The 22,192-nt window shown below is 44.8% G+C and overlaps 1 protein-coding gene across 1 annotated transcript; it reads left to right on the top strand.

Moving 5' to 3' along the window:
- Positions 1 to 17,664: 17,664 nt before the first annotated feature.
- LOC123137148 (protein EARLY HEADING DATE 2) lies at positions 17,665 to 21,888 on the top strand. The gene is made up of 2 exons (XM_044556755.1): positions 17,665 to 18,885; positions 21,540 to 21,888. The coding sequence occupies exon 1, from the start codon at positions 17,746 to 17,748 to the stop codon at positions 18,859 to 18,861; it is 1,116 nt and encodes a 371-aa protein (XP_044412690.1). The 5' UTR covers positions 17,665 to 17,745; the 3' UTR covers positions 18,862 to 18,885; positions 21,540 to 21,888.
- Positions 21,889 to 22,192: the final 304 nt, after the last annotated feature.

The raw sequence follows: 22,192 nt of genomic DNA, 5'->3' as shown, positions 1-22,192 counted from the left end.
TGTCACAATACTTATGGCTATTCTCTCTTATTTTACAAGGTTTACATGAAGAGGGAGAATGCCGGCAGCTGGAATTCTGGGCTGGAAAAGGAGAAAATATTGGAGACCTATTCTGCGCAACTCCAAAAGTCCTGAAACTCCAGGGAATATCTTAAAATAAATAAAGAAAAATCATCGCCAAAGATGAAGGCCAGGGGGCCCACACCCTGCTCACGAGGGTGCCCCCCCACCTGGGGCGCGCCCCCCTACCTCGTGGGCCCCCTGGTGGCTCTCCGATGCCCATCTTCTCCTATATGAAGTCTTTCTATGAGAAAAAAATAGAAGGCAACCTTTCGGGACAAGACTCCGCCGCCACGAGGCGGAACCTTGGCGGAACCAATCTAGGGCTCTGGCAGAGCTGTTCTGCCGGGGACACTTCCCTCTGGGAGGGGGAAATCATCACCATTGTCATCACCAACGCTCCTCTCATCGGGAGAGGGCAATCTCCATCAACATCTTCACCAGCACCATCTCATCTCCAAACCCTAGTTCATCTCTTGTATCCAATTCTTGTCTCCAAGTCCGGGATTGGTGCTAGTAGGTTGCTAGTAGTGTTGATTACTCCTTGTAGTTGATGCTACTTGGTTTATTTGGTGGAAGATCATATATTCAGATCCTTTATGCATATTATTACCCCTCTGATTATGAACATGAATATGCTTTGTGAGTAGTTACGTTTGTTCCTGAGGACAAGGGAGAAGTCTTGCTATTAGTAGTCATGTGAATTTGGTATTCGTTCGATATTTTGATAAGATGTATGTTGTCTAGCCTCTAGTGGTGTTATGTGAACGTCGACTACATAACACGTCACCATTATTTGGGCCTAGAGGAAGGCATTGGGAAGTAATAAGTAGATGATGGGTTGCTAGAGTGACAGAAGCTTAAACCCTAGTTTATGCATTGCTTCGTAAGGGGCTGATTTGGATCCATATGTTTCATGCTATGGTTAGGTTTAGCTTAATACTTTTGTTGTAGTTGCGGATGCTTGCAAGAGAGGTTAATCATAAGTGGGATGCTTGTTCAAGTAAGAACAACACCCAAGCACCGGTCCACCCACATATCAAATTATCAAAGTACCGAACGCGAATCATATGAGCGTGATGAAAACTAGCTTGACGATATTCCCATGTGTCCTCGGGAGCGCTTTTCCTATTATAAGAGTTTGTCTAGGCTTGTCCTTTGCTACAAAAAGGATTGGGCCACCTTGCTGCACTTTATTTACTTATGTTACTTGTTGCTCATTACAATTTATCTTATCACAAAACTATCTGTTACCACTTATTTCAGTACTTCAGAGAATACCTTGCTGAAAACCTCTTATCATTTCCTTCTGCTCCTCGTTGGGTTTGACACTCTTACTTATCGAAAGGACTACGATAGATCCCCTATACTTGTGGGTCATCAGACACTCATATAGTTCTATGTTGCCTCTGTAAAGAAAATCAGGGGGGAGGCACCGTATATCGTTTCGCACACAAAGGTGACACGTTCCCTCTCGGAACCACGAGGCTTGTTGAGAGAATCTCCGGTTTTGCAAGAAGCTTATACCAAAACTTGTCCCAATTTAGCCAAAAATTATACATATGAAAACAAGGTTTAGATTATCCCAAACATCTTGCTATCTAGACCAATGTACTATGATTTGAATTCAACATAAAATGGATACAAATATTTGAATTGGAAATCGTATGGTACATGTAGTGCATAGTGAAATATGATTACTGCTATATGCATGTTTTTTGTTATCAAGATAATATTTAAATTATTGTATAACTTGACAACAATCATATTCAAATAAGGAAAACTGATTCAAATTTAGTCCATATGGTAGATGACAATATGTATGTTCACATGGTGGAGTAAAATGTTCATATATGATGGAACATCAAAATGTACGACTACGTCAATTATAAACTGCAAGGTCACCTAACGATATATTCGAATTCAACATAACGTGGATTCAAAAATTGAAATTCGAGATCCTGGCATTTGTAATCATATAAAAAGGGACATTACTCTTTCTTTTGGTGGGAATTGATTTGTTTTTTGTTGTTGTTGAGGGAAGTGCAAATCGATTTGGTACTGTACAGGGTAATCTTGTTCTCCCCATTTTTTTTACATCTTTCTTGTAGTTTTTTCAATGGCATCTATAGCAATGTAGTAAAAGGGGACATGACTCTCTTGTTTCTTGTATGAATCATTTTTACACGTTAAGTTTGTTCTGCCGAACAAGGAATCCGCACCTTGTTATCCCAAAATTTTCAAGCTCGGGTATCTTTTGTCTCACCTGCTTTGAAACTCCCGCCTCTTCAACCCGCGTCGCGCCTTGTCATCCCGAAATTTTGACGCGCGCGAAAACTCCCTCCTCATCCGAAATTGGTCCCGCAGCCCAAACACGCGAAATCCCCCTTCTACCCCTCAGCCGAAAATGAAGCTCCACATCACGGTGTCAAAACCAGTGGGGGTATGCTGGTAACTTACCCTACATTTCGGACACGCGCATCCCTAAGCCATGGCCCCCTCCCTTCCCCTTCGTCCCCCCCATTCGTACACCGAGGCCGCCAAAACCCGCGAAACCCCACGCTCCTCCGTCGGCCTCCCGACCGCCGCCCAGTCGGAGACTCTTCCATTACTATGTCGTCCACCGCAACAGCTTGTCGTCCCTCATCCACCGTAGCAGATGAGGATCCGTCGATCATCTCATCATCCCGCCGGATCAGCCGCCCCGTCCTCCACCTCCAAGGAGCTGCCCCGGTGTTCGCCTCGTCTATCGCACCACCTCAATCCCCACAGCGCCGTCTTGACCTGCCCCACCGGAACCACAACACCCTCACCAATTCCTCCGATGAAGCCGAGGCCAACTCGGCACCACCAAGGAGGTTCTGCACTCACCGCTGCATTTTATCTTTTATTCGATCTCACAGGGCTGCTGGTGCACGATACCGATCAGCCATGGCGGGTCTCCATCAGCGGCGCCGTCGCAGGCCACATCATCCACGGCGTCTCTCCCCCATGTCATTGCTTCCTCGGTGGCGACTTCCACAACAGCACTAGCTGCAGGTGCTCCGGTTCTCGCTCGCGCTGCGGTTCTGTTCTTGCTGCCGTTCGTGCTGCTGCACTGCTCTTGCTTTCGTTCGTGCTGTTACTCTGCTCTGCTATTGTTGCCGGTCATGCTGCTGCTCTGCTCTTCTATTGCTGTCGGTCGTGTTGTTGCTCCGCTCTTGCTCTAGTTCGTGTTGCTGCTCTACTCTTGCTCTCGCTCGCGCTGCTGCTGCTGCTGCACGACCTCCAGCAGCTATAGGAGTTGCTGCTTTAGCACTCGCTCGCAGTGCTACTGCACGACTTGCTCTCTGCTAGTGCATTCCCTACTCGAGCGTCTGCTAATTTAGATCACTGCTTCTCAGCTACTAGTGCTTGAACGCCCTAAACATCTATTGCAATGCTCTGCTACTAGTTCAGTCAGTTTCGACAGTAAAATTCAGTTTCGACTCTAAAGTTCAGTTTCTTCAGTTAAGTTCAGAGTGAACAGTACTTACAGCATCTGTCGGAGCGGCCGTGGCACGGCTGATGCGTTTTACATCTAGCACTTTTTGGTGATGTATTTTACATCATCTATTGCAGATGATATTAGAGTCCCACTCCAGATTAGCATTGTCTGTCTTGTCCTGCTTCAACCTCGCCGCCGTACACCTCACCGGAGCTGCTCTAGTGACGAAACCGTCCATCACAGCGGAGTAGTACCCTCGGTGCCATTTCCAGAGGCCTCAGATCTTCTTCCCCGCCTTCGACAGTCACACCAGCATCACCATCCTCCACGTCCAACCCAATGATGCTGAGGTCCACAAGGCTATGCCAAAGAGGTTGTACACTTGTTGCATCACTTTGTTACTCTGCATTCATGTCGATCCCTCAGGGATCCTTTGCTATGGAACTACTATGGTACTACTATTCGTGCATTTGGTTAGAAGGAGTGGAGCAAAGCAAAACTGGAGGATTTCTTTTCCTTTGGTGTCTCTTTCAAAGAAAAAACGTAGGAATTTTAATATTCACTTGGACGTCCTTTTCAAATTAATATGCATGAAGAACAGAACTAATTGCATTACTAGCATAATAAGATTTTTATTTTTTCATTATCACGTGGTTTGACTTTAATTTGACCACGTTTCTCCATTCTCGTGTTCTTCCAATTCATGTGAACCAAACACCCAGGTTGAATGAAATCCTATGTTTCCAAATGCTCTGTTTTGCACGTGCATTCCTATCCTATTCCTGTGTTTTTCCTGTCCCTGCGTTTATAGAATCCTCCAATTCTAAGGAGCCCTTACAGATTTACTTCATTTTCAGATAGGCGTCAAAGAAAACTCTGTGTGTTATGTCCTGCTCCTGCCGTGCCGTCATCCACCCCACCTGAGGTGCACCATCGATAGAAGCATTCACTACAGCAGAGATCCCCCCTACAGACTTTCTTTCGCCGCCTCAGATCATCTTCCCCGTTGCCGGTAGCCATGCCAACTGCATTACCATCATCAACTGAGCAGATGAACCTGAGGACTACACAATTTTGGAAGAGAGGTCGCAGTCTTTCATGTTTGCTTATGTTATACATCGGTTATTATTACATGCTACTTTATCGTTCAAACTTGAGTTTTAAAATGCCCGTGGGTCTCATATCGAGGCAACAACGAATAGTATCTGTCTACTATCTAGTTCATCTGGGGTCTTCTATGTGGTTCATGTTGGGTCGGCAACAAACAATAGATGATCCATTGTCTATCTTTTTAAACTGAAGCTATAATCTACCTGCTATCATTAGTTTTGGATCCATCCACTCGTTTGCTACCGTCAGTCTTGATTTTTGCATGCACCCCTTAGGCCTTACAAAATCTAACTATTTTTTTATTATGCATGTCAGATATTGTACACAATCGTACAGAACATGTAGAGAAAAAGAGAAGACTATTGTGTGGGAATATAATGTCATGCAGACGCCGCTCCATGGTGGGTGAAGTGGGGCCCCCTCCTGCATTTCCAGATTGTATTCCAGAGGAAGATAACTGTTCAGATGGGGATCCAGAAGGAGCCGACCACACCTATTTACCACCTGAGGTGTTTGCTCTAACCTGGCATGCTGATGTTGGTCATATCATGCATATGGTGCCTCGCATTGCTTACATTATACATCTTATATGTCATCAGCTTAGTTTAGATTTGCTTTGTGTGAGTGCCACCTGTTTGGTTTCTATATCATACTCCCACCATTCCTAAATATTTGTCTTTTTAGAGATTTCAACTAGTGACTACATACGAAACAAAATGAGTGAATCTACACTCTAAAATATTTCTATATACATCCGTATGTGGTAGTCCATTTGAAATCTCTAAAAAGATAAATATTTAGGAACAGAGGGAGTATATGGGAATTATGCAATGCCATCTTCTTTAGCCAGGCATCATATACTTGAATCATGCAATGCCATCCTGTTTAGCCAGTCATCGTATATGTGAATTGTATCGTGCCATATTTTTTTCATAATGTATTACATTTGTCAACAATGTTTATACATTCATCTACTCTTCCTGTGCATCAGCCATTTGAGTCGGTCATGGGAAAATCTGGAGTGAAAACAAGGTCTTCTGAGTAGTCAGTGCTACCTGTCGATGCAACTTTCTTGCTGGTTACGGATAGCTCCTCAGAGGAGGATTCAGAGACAGATGACCAGTCGTATCCCCCCCAAGGTGCATGCTCTAACTTGTCAGGGTTATATTGCTCATATCATGCATATGGTGCCTTGCATTGCCATGCCATCTGCTTAGATTAGACATGCTTTGTGTGAATGCCTCCTGTTTGCTTTCTATATCAGATATGTGAATTATGCGATGCCATGTTTTTCAGCCAATTATCATATATGTGAAATATGCACCGCCATGTAGCTAGGCATCATATATGTGAATTATCTCATGCCATCTTTTTATCATTGCGTATTTCATTTGTCGACAATCTGTGTATATTGAACTACTCTTCATGTGTATCATCCATTTGAGCCGGTTATGGAAAAATCTGGGATGAAAACAAGGTCTTCAGAGCAGGCAATGGTACCTGTTGAAGCATATATCTCGATGGTTACAGGGAGCTCCTCAGAGGAGGATTCAGAGACAGATGACTAGTCCTATATCCCGCCTAAGGTGTATGCTCTAAGTTGCAATGTTTATATTTCTCATATCATGCATACGGTGTCTTGCATTGCTTTGTTTAGACACCATATGCACAATATTGAATTCCATCTACTTAGTTTAGAGATCATACATGCGAGTGCCAGCTGCTTAGTATATGAATCAACTATGTTAATTATATCATGCCATCCTGTATAGTTAGACACCATGTATGTGAATTATTTCATCCTAGCCTATTTTAGAAAGAAATCATATAGTTTTGTCATGTCATCCTATTTAGATACTCATCATAGGTTGAATTATGCCATTATATCCTGTTAAGTTATCCATCATATATCTAAAACGGTGTCATACTATCATGTTTAGTTAGGCATCATATATGTGAAATTGTGTCATGTTGTCCTGTTTGGTTAGACAACATATATGTGAATTACCACATCTGTCTATCATACAATGTCTATACGTTCAATTTCTTTTCTTGTTTATCAGCCATTTGAATTGGAGGGGGTGATGACAGTATCTAAGGGAGCAAAAACCCGTTCTTCACAAAACACAATGCTACCCGTCGATGCAGATAGAACCATGGTTGTACTGGCCCACAAACTAGCCCCACCACACACAATCGAGACTCTTCTAGATTGCACACTTACACCGTTGGGCAGAGAACCAGCTACAACCCATCTAACCGCAACCCCAGCGGATAGTAACCCACTTCTAGTTGACAAAGCACCATGTCCACCACAGAGTACCCCCACACTAGCAGTTTGTAAAGCAACTGCAGTGCCCAAAGCACGAAGACCACCACAGCTAACCCAAACTCCACGTTTAAAGCAGAAGATCAATTGTTCTCAGGTCAGATTTCGTAGCTATGGTCCATACTCCTTTGCTGTTGCATCACTGTATTTACTCATACCAACTACTTTCGAATTTGAAGGATCCAATTGAAACTCCAATGGCGCAACAGGTATGTTTTAAACCTATTTCTTTAACTGGATTGTTGTTCTAACTTCTTGCTCTATGTTGATTCCAGTTTAAGTTGTATAAACAGTTATGTTCTCATGTGATGCACATTACAGGTGTTGCCAATGCTGTGTAGTTTCTCACACTTATATTCTGTCTATGCTGTTGTGTCTTAAAAATATATGAGTTGAACTGTGTCTTTATCTTGATTAGGCAACATAAACTAGAATGATATGGACATACAGTGACCATAGTACATAGATATATGTTTGTTTCATGTTGTTATCCTGTCCACCTTACTACTGAACTGGTTTACCAAAATGAGTTTCGTATACTACATGCTAAACCTGTGATGTGTCTGCTTGTTTCTCTTGTAGTATGCAAACAAAATATTGGAGAATAGCACCCCACTATGCAATGGTAGAGAAAGTAATGCAGACAAGGTTCAAGATAGTGAGACAACCCTGTTGGTCTCCAATAAAGGTGATAAAAACGATCTTGTAGACAGTGAGAAAACCCCACAGTCCTGCATTGATGTAGTGTTCGAGTTACTGGCCAGTATCGCTGGCACAAGCTGTTCGAACTCGCTGCCTGAATCACTTCGGCTTCTTCAGTCTCAACTACAAGTTGAAATGTATCCGTCAGCTGTGGTGCGGCAAGAAGCCGAAAGACTAAGGAAGTCCCTGCAGAATTCAGATGCGTACTTTCTTGTGCAACAGCAAGCGCTAGAGGATTTAAGCGCCAAACAAGAGAAAGTTAATAAGCTTGCTAAGCATCTTGTCAGCATTATGGGTACCCAGGATGTTGTTTCTTGAGCTCTTCTGAAGTGGTTTCAGTTCTGGACTTGTTTTCCTGCGGCGTTTATATGCTGCTTTGTTCCCTATATTTGCACTGGTGGCGAACTTTAATGCCCAGTGGATGTAATATGTGTAATAGCCTTGATAGCCTAGCGTAAGTTGCTTGCTTATTTATTTCCTTGTTTTCTTGTTTATTTGTTTGCTTGTAGTCAGTGCAGTTCTTTTTCCGCGGTTTGCTAGTGGCTGCAATAACATATTTTTTAAAACTAGGCCACAATAACCATGGGCTACATATTTACTGTAGTGACACTGGGCCTCCTACCGTCTGTAGAAACAATGGGCCTTCTACGGGCCATAGAAACAATGGGCCTTCTACGGGTCATAGACACAATGGGCCTTCTATGGGCTATATCATCAATGGGCCTTATATGGGCCGTATGATCGATTGGCTAAACATGGGCCAATAACAGACCACATTATGGCCGTAAACGGGTTAGAGTTGGAATCGTCCATTCATGGGCCGACCATAATGGGTCGTCGTTAATAGACCGTATTTGATGACACTATGAAAACGGCCCAATGTATTAATGGGCCACAAACGGGCCGACTGTAACAACGGGCTGAATTTGGCCCACAATCAGAAAATGACAGTAACAGGCCGTAAGTAACCGAATGCTGGAAATGAGCCCAAGAATAAATGGGCCCTGAGAAGGCCGAAAGATAACATGGGCTGGAAATAGCCCAATGGAATAATGGGCCGCTAATGGGTATAAAGTGATACACTGTTCATTACGGGCCAGTTTCACCACGGGCCGTTAATGGGCCAAGAGTTACAAAGGGCCTCATATGGGCCGAAAGATGTCATGGGCCATACATGGGCCAGAAGTTAAAAGAGGCTGGAATCATATTGGACGGCGCAGATGACGCTACTGGGCCTAATTCGGATAGGCCGTAACGGGCCCTGTGTTAGCGGGCTGTAAATGGGCTATATGCGAACAAGCCATTAACAGGCTTTCCATGGGCCGGCCCGCCACCTTTTGACCAAGTCAAATGGGCCGGCCTTTTCACAGGAATGGGCCTTTGTTGGGCCGTGCCACGTGTCGACGTATCATAGGCGCCTTCGGTCCAATGAGTGGATGACATCTGTCACAACGGTGAGACGACACGTGTTTACTCCAGCCAATGATGATTTTACACGTGGAAAATCCCCATTGGTCGGGGCTGTTAATGGGTTATCGGATCCAAAACCGGACCCGATAGCTTAACGGCGTTCCGTTACGGTGGATGCCACGTGTCGGTCACCCTTGACGAAAGCACTTCTATGACGCGCGATTTATCATCATGGAAGTGGCCACTTCCATGATGATAATTTTGGTAATGTCATGGAACACTTCTACGACAACACATGTATGACTATCTTGATTCTATCATAAAATCGTCATGGATGTACATGCATGACAGAAAACGTGACCTACTGTGACAAACACGTATCATCACGGAAGTGTATTTTTTTGTAGTGTTATCAACACCTCTCTCTCTAAGCATGTGGACATGTTTTTCGATTTCGGTTTTCGCTTGAGGACAAGCAAGGTCTAAGCTTGGGGGAGTTGATATGTCCATTTTGCATCATGTTTTCCTACTATTATTTAGGTTGTTTTATTGTATAATAATGCTTTCTGGAGTAATTCTAATGCCTTTCTCTCATAATATGCAAGGTATGCACAAAGGGGGAGAATTCCGGCAGTTGGAAATCTAGACCTGAAAAAGCTATGTCAAGCTACCTATTCTGCACAACTCCAAATGAGCTAACTTCTCGAGGATTTTTTATGGAATATTTAAAAATTATTGGAGCAAATAAGTACTAGACAGGGGCCACCAGGTGGGCACAACCCACCTGGGCGCACCAGGAGGCCTAGGCGCGCCCTGGTGGGTGCTGCCCTCCTTGGCCCACCCTCGGTGCCCATCTTCTGGTATATAAGTCATTTTGACCTAGAAAAATTAAAGGAAGGACTTTCGGGACAAAGCGTTGCCGCCTCGAGGCAGAACTTGGGCAGGAGCACTTTTGCCCTCCGGTGGAGTGATTCCACCGGGGGAACTTCCCTCCCGGAGGGGGAAATCATCGTCATCATCATCACCAACAACTCTCCCATCTTGGGGAGGGTTATCTTCATCAACATCTTCAACATCACCAACCCCTCTCAAACCCTAGTTCATCTCTTGTGTTGAATCTTTGTATCAAAACTATAGGTTGGTGCTTGTGGGTGACTAGTAGTGTTGACTACATCTTGTAGTTGATTACTATATGGTTTATTTGGTGGAAGATTATATGTTCAGATCCATTATGCTATTTAATACCCCTTTGATCTTGAGCATGATTATCATTTGTGAGTAGTTACTTTCGTTCTTGAGGTCACGGGAGAAATCATGTCGCAAGTAATCATGTGAACTTGATATGTGTTTGGTATTCTGATGATATGTATGTTGCCATTCTCTTAGTGATGTCATGTGAACGTCGACTACATGACACTTCACCATATTTGGGCCTAAGGAATGCATTATGGAGTAGTTATTAGATGGTGGGTTGCAAGAGTGACAAAAGTTTAAACCCCAGTTATGCACTATTTCGTAAGGGACTGATTGGATCCAAAAGTGTAATGCCATGGTTAGAATTTATTCTTAATACTTTTCTTGTAGTTGCGGATGCTTGCGAGAGGGTTAATCATAAGTAGGAGGTTTGTTCAAGTAAGAACAACACCTAAGCACCGGTCCACCCACACACGAATTTAAGCCAACATGATGAAAGTGACTAGCTGAAATTCCCGGGTACCCTCAAGAACACTTTGCTTATCATAAAAAACCGTTTTGGCCTCTTTGCCTCAAAAGGATTGGGCTACCTTGCTGCACTTTTGTTACTACAATTGTTACTTGCTCGTTACAAATTATCTTGCTATCAAACTACTCCGCTACTTACAATTTTAGCACTTGCGGACATTACCTTGCTGAAAACCACTTGTCATTTCCTTCTGCTCCTCGTTGGGTTCGACACTCTTACTTATCGAAAAGGCTACAATTGACCCCATATACTTGTGGGTCATCAAAGACTACTATATATCGATGGTGCATGTAGGCGGGAATTAAACGAAGGGATGGTCTTATTGGTTTTGGGGATATAGGGGAAGAGTGAGAGAGGGGGGTAGCTAGAAGGAGATTGTTGTGTGAATGTGTGTTTTAGAGAAGAGACCCATCCAGGCGGAAGTCATGTGCACACAAGAAGAGAACGATTCGATGTGGGGTTAGGGCTGTGGGTAATTAACTACGTATGGAGACATGGGAGACCTTGAACGTGCATGTGCGAGAGGTATACATGTATACGTGGGATGTGTGTGTGTGCGCGCGCGCATAATCGAGATAAAAGAAAGAAGACATAAGTCATAAAATCAACGACATGGGAGAGACGGATCGGTATGACAATATGCATGCATGTGAGAGTGGAGGCAAGAAGGCCCGATACTTTAACATGTGTTTTTGTCTTTAAGAATAGTGGCGTGGGCTGGAGCATGCATTTATGGCGAGCAGAGAGAGCGAGACACAATGATTGTGCAAAAGAGATCAACATATAGATGCATGTATAGAGAGACAGATATAGTACGCGTGATAGGAAGCAAGAGTGTGTGCGAGAAAGAAAGGTTGACAGAGAAACTGCTGATAGATAGAGAGATGGAGATGCTAGCTAGAGGGACATCGGCTAGTTTGTGTGTTAGAGATGACCGTCGAGTGGTTCATAGGGGTGAAGTTATGTGTGTGTGAGAGAAAGATAAAAAGAGGGCACATGACTGCATGTAGAGAGAAACATATATAGTGTGCGTGATAGAAAGCAAGAGTGAGGGCAAGAAAGAAGGTTGATGGAGAAACAGATAAATAGAAAGATAAAGATGCTAGCTAGAGGGAGATCGGCTAGCCAGTGTGTGTGTTAGAGATAAGAGTCGAGCGGATCAGAAGGCTGAGTTATGTGTGTGGGTGTGAGAGAGATAGAGAGAGGGTGCATGTGAGTCGCATACAAACAAATATCACAGAGAAATGAGATCCTGAGAGACAGAGTTTTGTGTTTGCGAGAGAGAAAGATATTTCACAAGGAGAGTGATAGCTAGAGATACATATCAGGGAACGCGAGATATCCCTAGGGAGAGAGAGTGTGTGTGAGCCACATATAAGGAAATGGTGGAGACATATGAGATCTGGGAGATAGAGTTTGTGTTTGTGTGTGAAGAAGAGATGTTTAAGAGGGAGAGTCATAGCTTCTCATACCTAAGGAGCGCAAGAAATCTCTGTGTGAGAGGGGGTGTGCGAGCGGCACATGGGAATAGTAGAGAGAAATGAGACCCTGGGAGACGAAGTTTGTGTTTGTGTGAGAGAAAGAGATTTCGTAGAGAGAATCATAGTTAGAGACACATAGCAGGAAGGGAGATATACTTAGAGAGAGATAGAGTGAAGGTCGAGGGAGAGAGTACCGTCAGTGTGTTACGAAGATAAAAGATCATTGTCGACATACAAGTAGCATGATAGGTACCCGAGAGATGATGAAGGCGTATAGGTCTATATATATATATATATATATATATATATATATATATATATATATATATCTAAGCATGAGTGATAGCTATATGAGACGAATATTTGAATGAAAGGGGATTCAAATATTTAAACTAGAGATCACAGTATCAATAGTATCATAACAAAAATTGGTCTACAAACATGCATATTCATTTGAATTTGGGGACACGTATAATGTTATATAGTTTATCAATATTAGTGATCCACAGATTCTTTAATTAGAGATAATTAATGTCTTGCGTTTTTTAGAATGAAACCCAAGCAGGCTCCTTTTGTATCGGTGGTAGACGACGTGCACCTTTGGGCCCGGCTTCAGAATCTTTGGGTTCGTCAAGTGTACAGCCTCTAGGGGCATGATCTCAAGTCTACAAATCTTCCGATCTCAGGATCACAGATTCGGAGCTTCGTGTTCTTCATAGTCCTCACCTCTGAGGCTTCACCACATGCATCTTCATCTACAAATCTTCTGATCTCAGGATCACAGATTCGGAGCTTCGTGTTCTTCATAGTCCTCGCCTCTGAGGCTTCACCATGTGCATCTTCATGGCTTTGTGGCATGCAGCTGAGGTGTGCGTTGAGAGCGGCCAAGCTGCGGGACGTCGAGACTACAACTGGTATGTCAGTTAATAAGTCTAATTCTATTATGCATTTTACCAATGAAGAGATTGTTCATAATGCAAACCAAATAGGAGTGTCTCTTGGTAACGATGATCTAGAGATCTCTAAATCGGTTAATGAGATGCTAGACTTGGAAGCTGAACGTGCGTTAGAATTGATTCGTAACATAGCTGCAGTAAAACCGATGAATGAGTCGGAGATTGACAAGCTAGGGGTTAGGGTTCTTGATAGCTTGTGTGCTGATCTTGATCCTGCGGTCCAGGTGACGGAGGAGGAGGATGAGTATACCTCTCCGGTAACCACAAACCTAGAGGTGGTGCATGTGGCCGTAGAGCCTCTTTCCGAGTGTGTTGAATCTATTGATGGTGGGGTTAAGCCTAAGAGGACCTGGAAACGTAAGGTTTATCCGGTGTCGGCTGTGCGTAGAAGTGCTAGGATCCGTACCTCCAAAAAATTTCATGATGAATTATGAAAGGCATTTTTTGGAACAGCAGAGGTCTTAAAGACTTGGCTAAAAGACGTTTTCTAGCAGAAGCTTCTATTGAACATCACTTAGACTTTATTGCTTTGTCCGAAACTGGACGAGGTAATTTTTCAGCACAGTTTCTTAGCACCTTAGCAGGGGGGTAGACTTTGATTGGCATTGTCTCCCACCTCGAGGAAGATCCGGTGGGGTTCTACTCGGGGTTAAGTGCGATACGTTGGAGGTTCGGAGTGTAGTGATGGGTGAATTTGCGGTTAAGTTTAGGGTAAGAACGAAAGCTGATGGTTTTGATTGGGCTTTGGTGGCAGTCTATGGGGCTGCGCAACCCGAACTTAAACCAGATTTCCTGGCGGACTTAGTCCGAGTTTGCGGGAATGAGCAACTACCTGTCTTAGTGGGAGGTGACTTTAACATTATTCGAAGAAAGGAAGAAAAGAATAATGACAACTTTGACGGCAGATGGTCCTTTATGTTCAATACTATCATAGAGAGCTTGGACCTCAGAGAGATAGAGCTTTCGGGTAGGAAATTCACTTGGGCAAACTCATTACCGGTTCCGACGTTTGAGAAGTTGGACCGTGTTCTGGCAAGTGTTGAGTGGGAACAGAAGTTTCCTCAGGTAACGGTGCAGGCGTTGACACGAGGTATCTCGGATCACACACCGCTATTAGTGGACTCAGGGGCCCCAACTCATTTGGGTAATAAGAATATTTTCTCTTTCGAACTTGCTTGGTTTGAAAGAGAAGGATTTATCGATCTGTTGGCTAGAGAGTGGGCTAAAGACTCGGGGGGAAGGTCACCCATGGAGCGGTGGCAATGCAAGATTCGTCATCTGCGAAGGTTCCTTCGTGGATGGGCTAAGCATACGAACGGAATTTATAAGGCGGAGAAGGAAAGGCTCCTTATGATGATTCACACCCTAGAGTTAAAAGCTGAAACCTCTCTTTTAGATACCAGAGAGTTGGAGTCTAAATTGGAGGCCGAGCTAAGGCTGAAAGCGCTTCTCCGTGAGGAGGAATTGAAGTGGGCTCTCAGAGCTAAGGTTCGCAAGGTTGTCCAAGGTGAGGATAATACCCAATTCTTTCATATGATTGCTAACGGAAAGCATCGTAAGAAGAGAATTTTTCAATTAGAACAAGATGAAGGAACGATAGTTGGTCAGGAAAACCTGAAAGTTTACATTACCAACTACTATAAGCAGTTATTTGGACCTCCGGAACGGAGTTTTGTGTCTTTGGATGAGTCAAGAGTTGAGGATGTTCCCCAACTTCAGACGGAAGAGAATGAGATTTTGACTGCCCCTTTCACGGAGAAGGAGGTGTATGAGGCCATTGCACAAATGAATAATAATAAAGCGCCAGGACCAGATGGGTTTCCGGCGGAGTTCTACAAAAAGTGCTGGCATTTCATTAAACATGACCTGTTGCTCATGTTTCATGAATTGTTTAATGGTCAGCTTCATTTATTCAAGCTTAATTTTGGAACAATAACTCTTCTTCCTAAGAAGACAGAGGCTATTCGCATTGAGCAGTTCAGACCCATTTGTTTGCTTAATGTAAGTTTCAAAATTTTCACTAAGGTTGGGACGAACCGACTCACGCAGATAGCGCATACGGTGGTGCAACCGTCCCAGACTGCTTTCATGCCGGATAGAAATATCCTTGAAGGGGTGGTCGTCTTGCATGAAACGCTCCACGAAATTCACTCAAAAAAACTTGATGGGGTGGTTTTTAAAGTGGATTTCGAAAAAGCATACGATAAAGTCAAATGGCCTTTCCTTCATCAGGCGTTGCGTATGAAAGGATTCGACAAGGCATGGCGCGACCAAATTGATTCCTTTACGCAAAAAGGGAGTGTAGAGATTAAAGTGAATGACGATATAGGTCACTATTTCCAGACACATAAAGGCCTAAGACAGGGGGATCCAATGTCACCGATCTTATTTAACATAGTAGCTGATATGCTATCTATTTTAATAGGCCGGGCCAAGGAGGCGGGGCAGGTTTCGGGCTTGGTTCCGCACCTAGTTGATGGAGGTATATCCATTTTGCAGTATGCTGATGATACGATCATCTTTATGGAGCATGACTTGGTGAAAGCTAGGAATATGAAGCTTGTGCTGTGCTTATTTGAACAATTGTCTGGACTCAAGATTAACTTCCACAAGAGCGAATTGTTTTGCTTTGGAAGAGCTACTGAGGACCAGGTGGCGTATAAGCAATTGTTCGGATGCGAGTTGGGTTCACTACCGTTTACTTACTTGGGCATTCCCATTCATCATCGTAAGCTTACGAACAAGGAGTGGAAGTGTATTGAGGATCGTTTTGAAAAGAAACTAAGCTGTTGGAAAGGGAAGCTCATGTCATATGGAGGTCGATTAATTTTGATTAATTCGGTTCTCACAAGTATGCCTATGTTTCTTCTATCCTTCTTTGAGATCCCGGTGGGGGTTAGGAAGAGATTAGACTTTTATCGATCCCGGTTTTTTTGGCAAAACGATGAGTTGAAACGTAAGTATAGGCTTGCCAAATGGGACATCATCTGTAGGCCCAAGGACCAAGGCGGTCTAGGCATTGAAAATCTAGAGATCAAGAATAGATGTCTCCTTAGCAAGTGGCTTTTTAAACTTTCATCCGAGACAGAGGCTACTTGGGCACAAATTCTGCGTAATAAGTATCTTCAGTCAAAAACTTTAGCTCAGGTGACAGTGCGCCCAACTGATTCACCGTTTTGGAAAGGGTTGATGAGAGTCAAGCCCCTCTTCTTTAACAGGACAAAAATCTTAGTTGGTGATGGAGCTACTACGAGGTTCTGGGAGGATACGTGGCTAGGAGAAACACCTCTGGCACGTCAATATCCCACAGTGTATAACATTGTTCAACGTCGAGAAGTATACGTTGCAAATGTCTTACAGTCAACGCCTCTCAATATTAGCTTCCGGAGGACACTAGTGGGTGAACGATGGGAGGCATGGCTTCATCTTGTACGACGGCTGATGGATGTCCAACTGTCTCAGGATCCAGATAGGTTGTTTTGGAAATTGACAAAGGACGGTAGGTTCTCGGTTAAATCCATGTATCTGGATGTCATTAATACTAGTGTCATTCCTTGCTCCAGACATGTCTGGAAAGTTAAGGTACCTTTGCGAATTAAAGTGTTTATGTGGTTTGTGCATAAAAAAGTAATTTTGACAAAGGATAATCTGGCAAAACGCAATTGGGTGGGTTCTGCTAGATGTAGTTTCTGCGATTGTAATGAAACTATCAGGCACCTCTTTCTGGATTGTCCACTGGCTAAGCTTCTTTGGCGTTCGATTCATATTGCCTTCAATATTATTCCACCTACTTCTATCAATATGTTGTTTGGAACATGGCTTGATGGGGTAGACTTGGTTTTAGCAAGACTCATTCGTGTTGGCGCGTGTGCCTTGTTATGGGCAGTATGGAACTGCAGAAATGATTTGGTTTTTAACAGAGCAACGAACTTTCATTTTTTGCAGGTTATCTTCAGGGCCACAGCGTTGATCCGTATGTGGTCGCTACTCACTCCGATGGAGGACAGGGGGCATTTGGCTACTGCGTCTACCCGATGGGAGATGGTAGCTCGGGTTATTTTCAACCGGTTTGGATGGCGGTCATGTAATAGGATAGGCATGTAGTGCTCCTATTTTTTGCCAGCCGGTTATGGCTTTATGTTTACGCTCGTCTGAGCGGCTTGTCGTCTTTTTTACTTTAAACCTGCTGAAGACTTTGTGACACTCTCTATTTTAATATTATGAGCCGTATGCATCTTATTGATGCAGAGGCTGGGGTTGCACCCCTTTTTTTTAAAAAAAAGCTATGTTTAAATAATCAAACTGTGAAAAAAAAAGTCAAAAGTTATCAAACTGACAATAAAAAGAGTCAAAAGTTATCGGAAGAAAATGCAGGAAGCAAAAAAAAAAAAGGTGCAACCAAACACTCCCATTGAATGGGCCTGTAAGCAAGAAGAATCGCAGACCTCGAAATCATCTAGCGAGGTCGTCGGGCTAATCGAAGTTGGGCACCACCGTTTATTCACTGAATGGACTCGACCACCAACCAATTCGCCGGCGCCGCCGCCGCCGCTGGCGCGTCATCGGCGAACACGGCACCGCTGCCGGCCATGCTCGCTGACGCCCTTATCGGCGCCGGAGCTGGAGGAGGAGATGGGGACCCCAGCGCCGCTCTCCAACGGCTGGCGGCCCTCGGCGATCGCATGGCTGCTGTCCGGCGCCTCCTCGTCGCCTCCATTTCTGGGGAATCGCAGCCCCTCTCCTCCTCGGATATTCAGTCCGTGTCCTCCGAGATCTCATCTGCCGCTCACCTCGTCGTCCTCAACGCCGCCTCCCTCCTTTCTTCGTCCCTCCCTTTTCCCGCCCCATCTGCCACTCCCGCCCCTCCCGCTCCTATACAAGAGCTTCCCGCAGCGGCCTCCACCGCCGATGTGCTTCCCCAAGAAGCTACCAAGGGCTACGATGTCGTGGAGCTCGATGCCGACGAGCTGCTCGCGGAGCATGCCCACTTCTGCAATATCTGCGGCAAGGGCTTCCGCCGCGACGCCAACCTCAGGATGCACATGCGCGCGCACGGCGACCGATTCAAGACCCTGGACGCGCTCTCCCGGCCCGGTCAGGCAAAGCCAGTTGATGGCCGCGATGTGCGCTTTTCCTGTCCTTTCACGGGGTGCAACCGGAACCGTGCGCACCACCGCTTCCGGCCGCTCAAGTCAGCGGTGTGCGCGCGCAACCACTTCCGCCGCAGCCACTGCCCCAAACTCTACGCGTGTGAGCGCTGCGGTGGCAAGAAGCGTTTTGCTGTTCTTGCCGATCTCCGCGGCCACCTCCGCCACTGCGGTGAGGAGGCACAGTGGCGCTGCTCCTGCGGCACCACCTTCTCCCGCAAGGACAAGCTGTTCGGCCATCTCGCCCTCTTTGAAGGCCATATGCCAGCCATGTCCCCTCCGAACAAGGATGCAGTGACAACGACTACAGAGGCACCCCTTGATATAATGGATGAAGGAGGAATCGAAGAGCAGGAAGATGGCGGTGAAGGTGGTTTTGATCCGGAGTTCTTCAAGGAGTGGATGGAGGAGCTCAAAGATGATGGCGTGCCTGCTGGTGGCACAGTCTGGCCTGGACGGGCAGCAGCTGGGCAATAGCCTGTGTTGCAAGTTCTGTTTGGGGTAAGAGCTTTATCTTCCTGCCTTTTTTTTGGGGTACAATTGAAACTTATAGTATCTGAAATAAACTGGTGCAAGAAGAAATAAATATGGTAATATGTCCTTCAGGTTAACAATTACGCCAACAATATAAGCATAGACTTGATTTTTGTGGTTGAACTCAAGTACCTAGTTTTTGTATGGCATGCAATTTTAGTATTACTAATGTGCAATTTCAGGTGACTTGAGATTTAAGAAAAAAATCAGGCAACTGACAGTTAGAAAAGTTATTTATTTGGGGTGAGTTTAGGGGAAGTATAATATTAGTCTGTGTCCATATGCACTCGTTCTTGATCTCCGAAACTATACATTTTTTAAATTTTCTCAACATATTCATGTTTCCACAAAGTATTAACTTATATCCATGTACAAAATTTTGAGAAAAAAATGATTATAGTTGTGCTGTGTAAATAGTAAAATGTGGTGAGATTAGCTGCATATCAGGATCCTGGTTCACCACACCAAATTATACGAGCACTTTGATTGCAAGGGGAAAAATTGTGCTTTTTAGTTGGCTAATTCCTCTGGTTTTCTGTTGTACCAAGTTTGTCTTGAAATACTTTATTGGATTATTTGCTCTGGTTGTTATTGACTTCTTGTATGCCCTGGATCACATATTACTATTAGTACTAGCAAATATGCCCGTGCGTTGCAACGGAGAAAAGAGTATCACATGCCACTAGTCCGGTAAACATGGCTAATGACCTCCATAGACCCATGTCCTCTATAGACGGGTTTGCACCTGTGTCACCGCTTAACCTTTTTCCCACCCTTGTCGATGATGGTTGCGCTGTCCCAGGATCACAATATGTCCGAACATGGTCAATCCTAAGGCAGTGAGCTCGGCCACCGCACAACACACCTGTCATTGAACCGAACCTGTGCAAGGTAATGGCTAAAAACTTTAAAAATAATCTTGTTCAGTTGGACGTGAGGGCCGCCACCCTGGTCCATATACCATCCCTCGTAAGGATTGACTACAATCAGGAGCGAGAAAACAACACCCAAAACTACCATGCATTTTCTCAAGGTAACACATGCACCTTGTATTTAAGAAGTGAACCCAGGCCACAATGGCACCATCTTGTGCCGACCATTTCACACCTTCCAAATTAAGTCCATCTGCGCATCATATTGTGAGAGATGGAATTTGAATGAAGTGGAAATCTCACCTTAAATACCGCGTCATTGCCTCAGCCATGTGTGAACTGAATATATGTCTGAAATATCCAAAAAGCTTAAAATATCAGTGCATTAACAACTGCAAGAAGCAAAAATTCACATCAATATAGCTGCATTCTCTGTTCTCTATAAGCAGCTGGAGCGCACGCACAACCAAAAATTGCCTAATCACAAATAGTAGCTAGTAATTTCAGTGTGTAAGCATCACCACACATCCTCGGCATAGCAGTTCCTTTGTCCAACACTTCCATGCACGCACAATTGGGGAGCCACAACGCCTCCTTCTACTTTGGCTGTCCGTCACCACGGCGCCCAGCCCCTCGCACGGGATGTCCAAGGTGCCGGTTGCCTCCTCGGACGCATCACCCAACCCTGCCTCTCCCTCTACACAGCCTCCCTCCCAGCCTGTGCTACACGGCCTGTTGGCACCCGCCCAGCCCCACAACAACACGGCCAGAGGTCCACGTTTGCTCTGCACCTTGCTCTGTGCTGTTGCAGGCAGTACCTGTTCATCTTCCTCTTGCCCTGGAGCAGCGAGCTCCGGGACCGACGTATCCGATGGATGCTGGGGAGCCCGTGTTGGACAGATCCCATGCTCACCCCAGGGGCAGGCTTGCATGGCCGCGTTGGCTGGAGAGCCATTGGTGTCCTTCACCTGTCGCCACGGTTGGCTGGAGAGCCGACTTATTGAGTTGGTGTTTATTTTTATAATAGCCGACAGTTGGGCATGACACTTGGCTTGAACTCAATGGGATAGAAGAGTTTTGTTCAACTGACCTCTAGCAAGATGTTTCCCGAATTAGATTCGGTTGTCATTTTCTTTCTTAACTTCTTTTGGACAAATGTGATTTCTCCACCCGGCTGTTCCATTTAATGAACTATGGTTGGCTTGTTCGTGCTCCCTCAGTGCCACTATCAGAACCTGTACTTGTTCTCTAGTTCTCCGCTATACTGACTTAACTAACACTCAGTTCACTGTTTACGTGTGGAAAATAACCTTTTTGTAATTTTGCCGCTACTCTCTCTGTTCCATTACTCTACATTCGCTCCAGTACGGATGCTTGTTAATACCATATTTCTCTGGCTTGGCTTCGTTCAGTTGTACCGTTCATGAATTTATGCGGATATTCAACTCAGTAAGGAAGGCTAATATTGTAAATTTCTTGTTCTTGTCATTAGGAGTTACAGTTGCATATTCCCTGAAATGGCACTCGTGCGGTTACATTGTCCATGTTCCATTAGGACTTAAGTTGCTGCTGTAAATACATAAAGATACAGGGCATAGCTAACTGTTACTCCCTCCGTCTCAAAATGTAAGACATTTTTCCATACTACCAGTGTGAAAAAACGTCTTACATTTTGGGACGGAGGGAGTATAATGTTTGAAAGTACAGTATATTATGATCTGATTGCCAACCCCCAATGCTGTCTTTTAGGTGTATGGTAACAGCCGCAAGGGGCATTGGCTGCCAAAGTGTCTGAAAGAGCGGTGGGGAGATGCTTCTGAAGAACAGCACAGAGGTTTCTAACAAGAGCAGTGGGGGCATGCCCTTGTTTGTATGGCACAGTAGTAGTCTGGAATCACTTTGCCAGTCTCCTTGTCGCTCCCTCGTTATTCTGTACCTATTGTCCTGTTGGCAGAAGTACATTCCAGATGTTGGTTATTCGCTTGCGAGGTTGCAGTGCTCTCTTTCTATCTCAACTGGTGCAAATAATATCCGGAAAAAGGTGGATTCGGAGGCACCGAATAATTAAGGTGCCAGTTGTTGAACTTGGAACTACGCATATTCACCGGAGCCTGACCTTGGTAGTTGGTCGATCCCCATTTGGAGGGGGCAAAACTTCGTGTTCAGACCCTTTTGTGGTAAATCCGGGATCTGGCCCCTGTTTGAATTTTTTTCGACATTTGACCCTTTTGCTACCGCCGCACTCTACGGCGGTAGGCTTGCCTAGCCTATCGCCAGGACCTTTGGCGGTGGGGAAACGGCAGCCGCCGTCACACAAACGGCCAGGAGCTGACCTGGCAAACAACCTACCGTCGGAGCCAACGGCGGTGGGTTGTACAGACCTACCGCCAGCATTCCTGGCG

This window comes from Triticum aestivum, chromosome 6B (assembly GCF_018294505.1).
Source record: "Triticum aestivum cultivar Chinese Spring chromosome 6B, IWGSC CS RefSeq v2.1, whole genome shotgun sequence".
Taxonomy (NCBI): domain Eukaryota; kingdom Viridiplantae; phylum Streptophyta; class Magnoliopsida; order Poales; family Poaceae; genus Triticum; species Triticum aestivum.
Note: the sequence above shows the minus strand (reverse complement) of the source record. Positions and strands in the feature narration are given on the sequence as shown.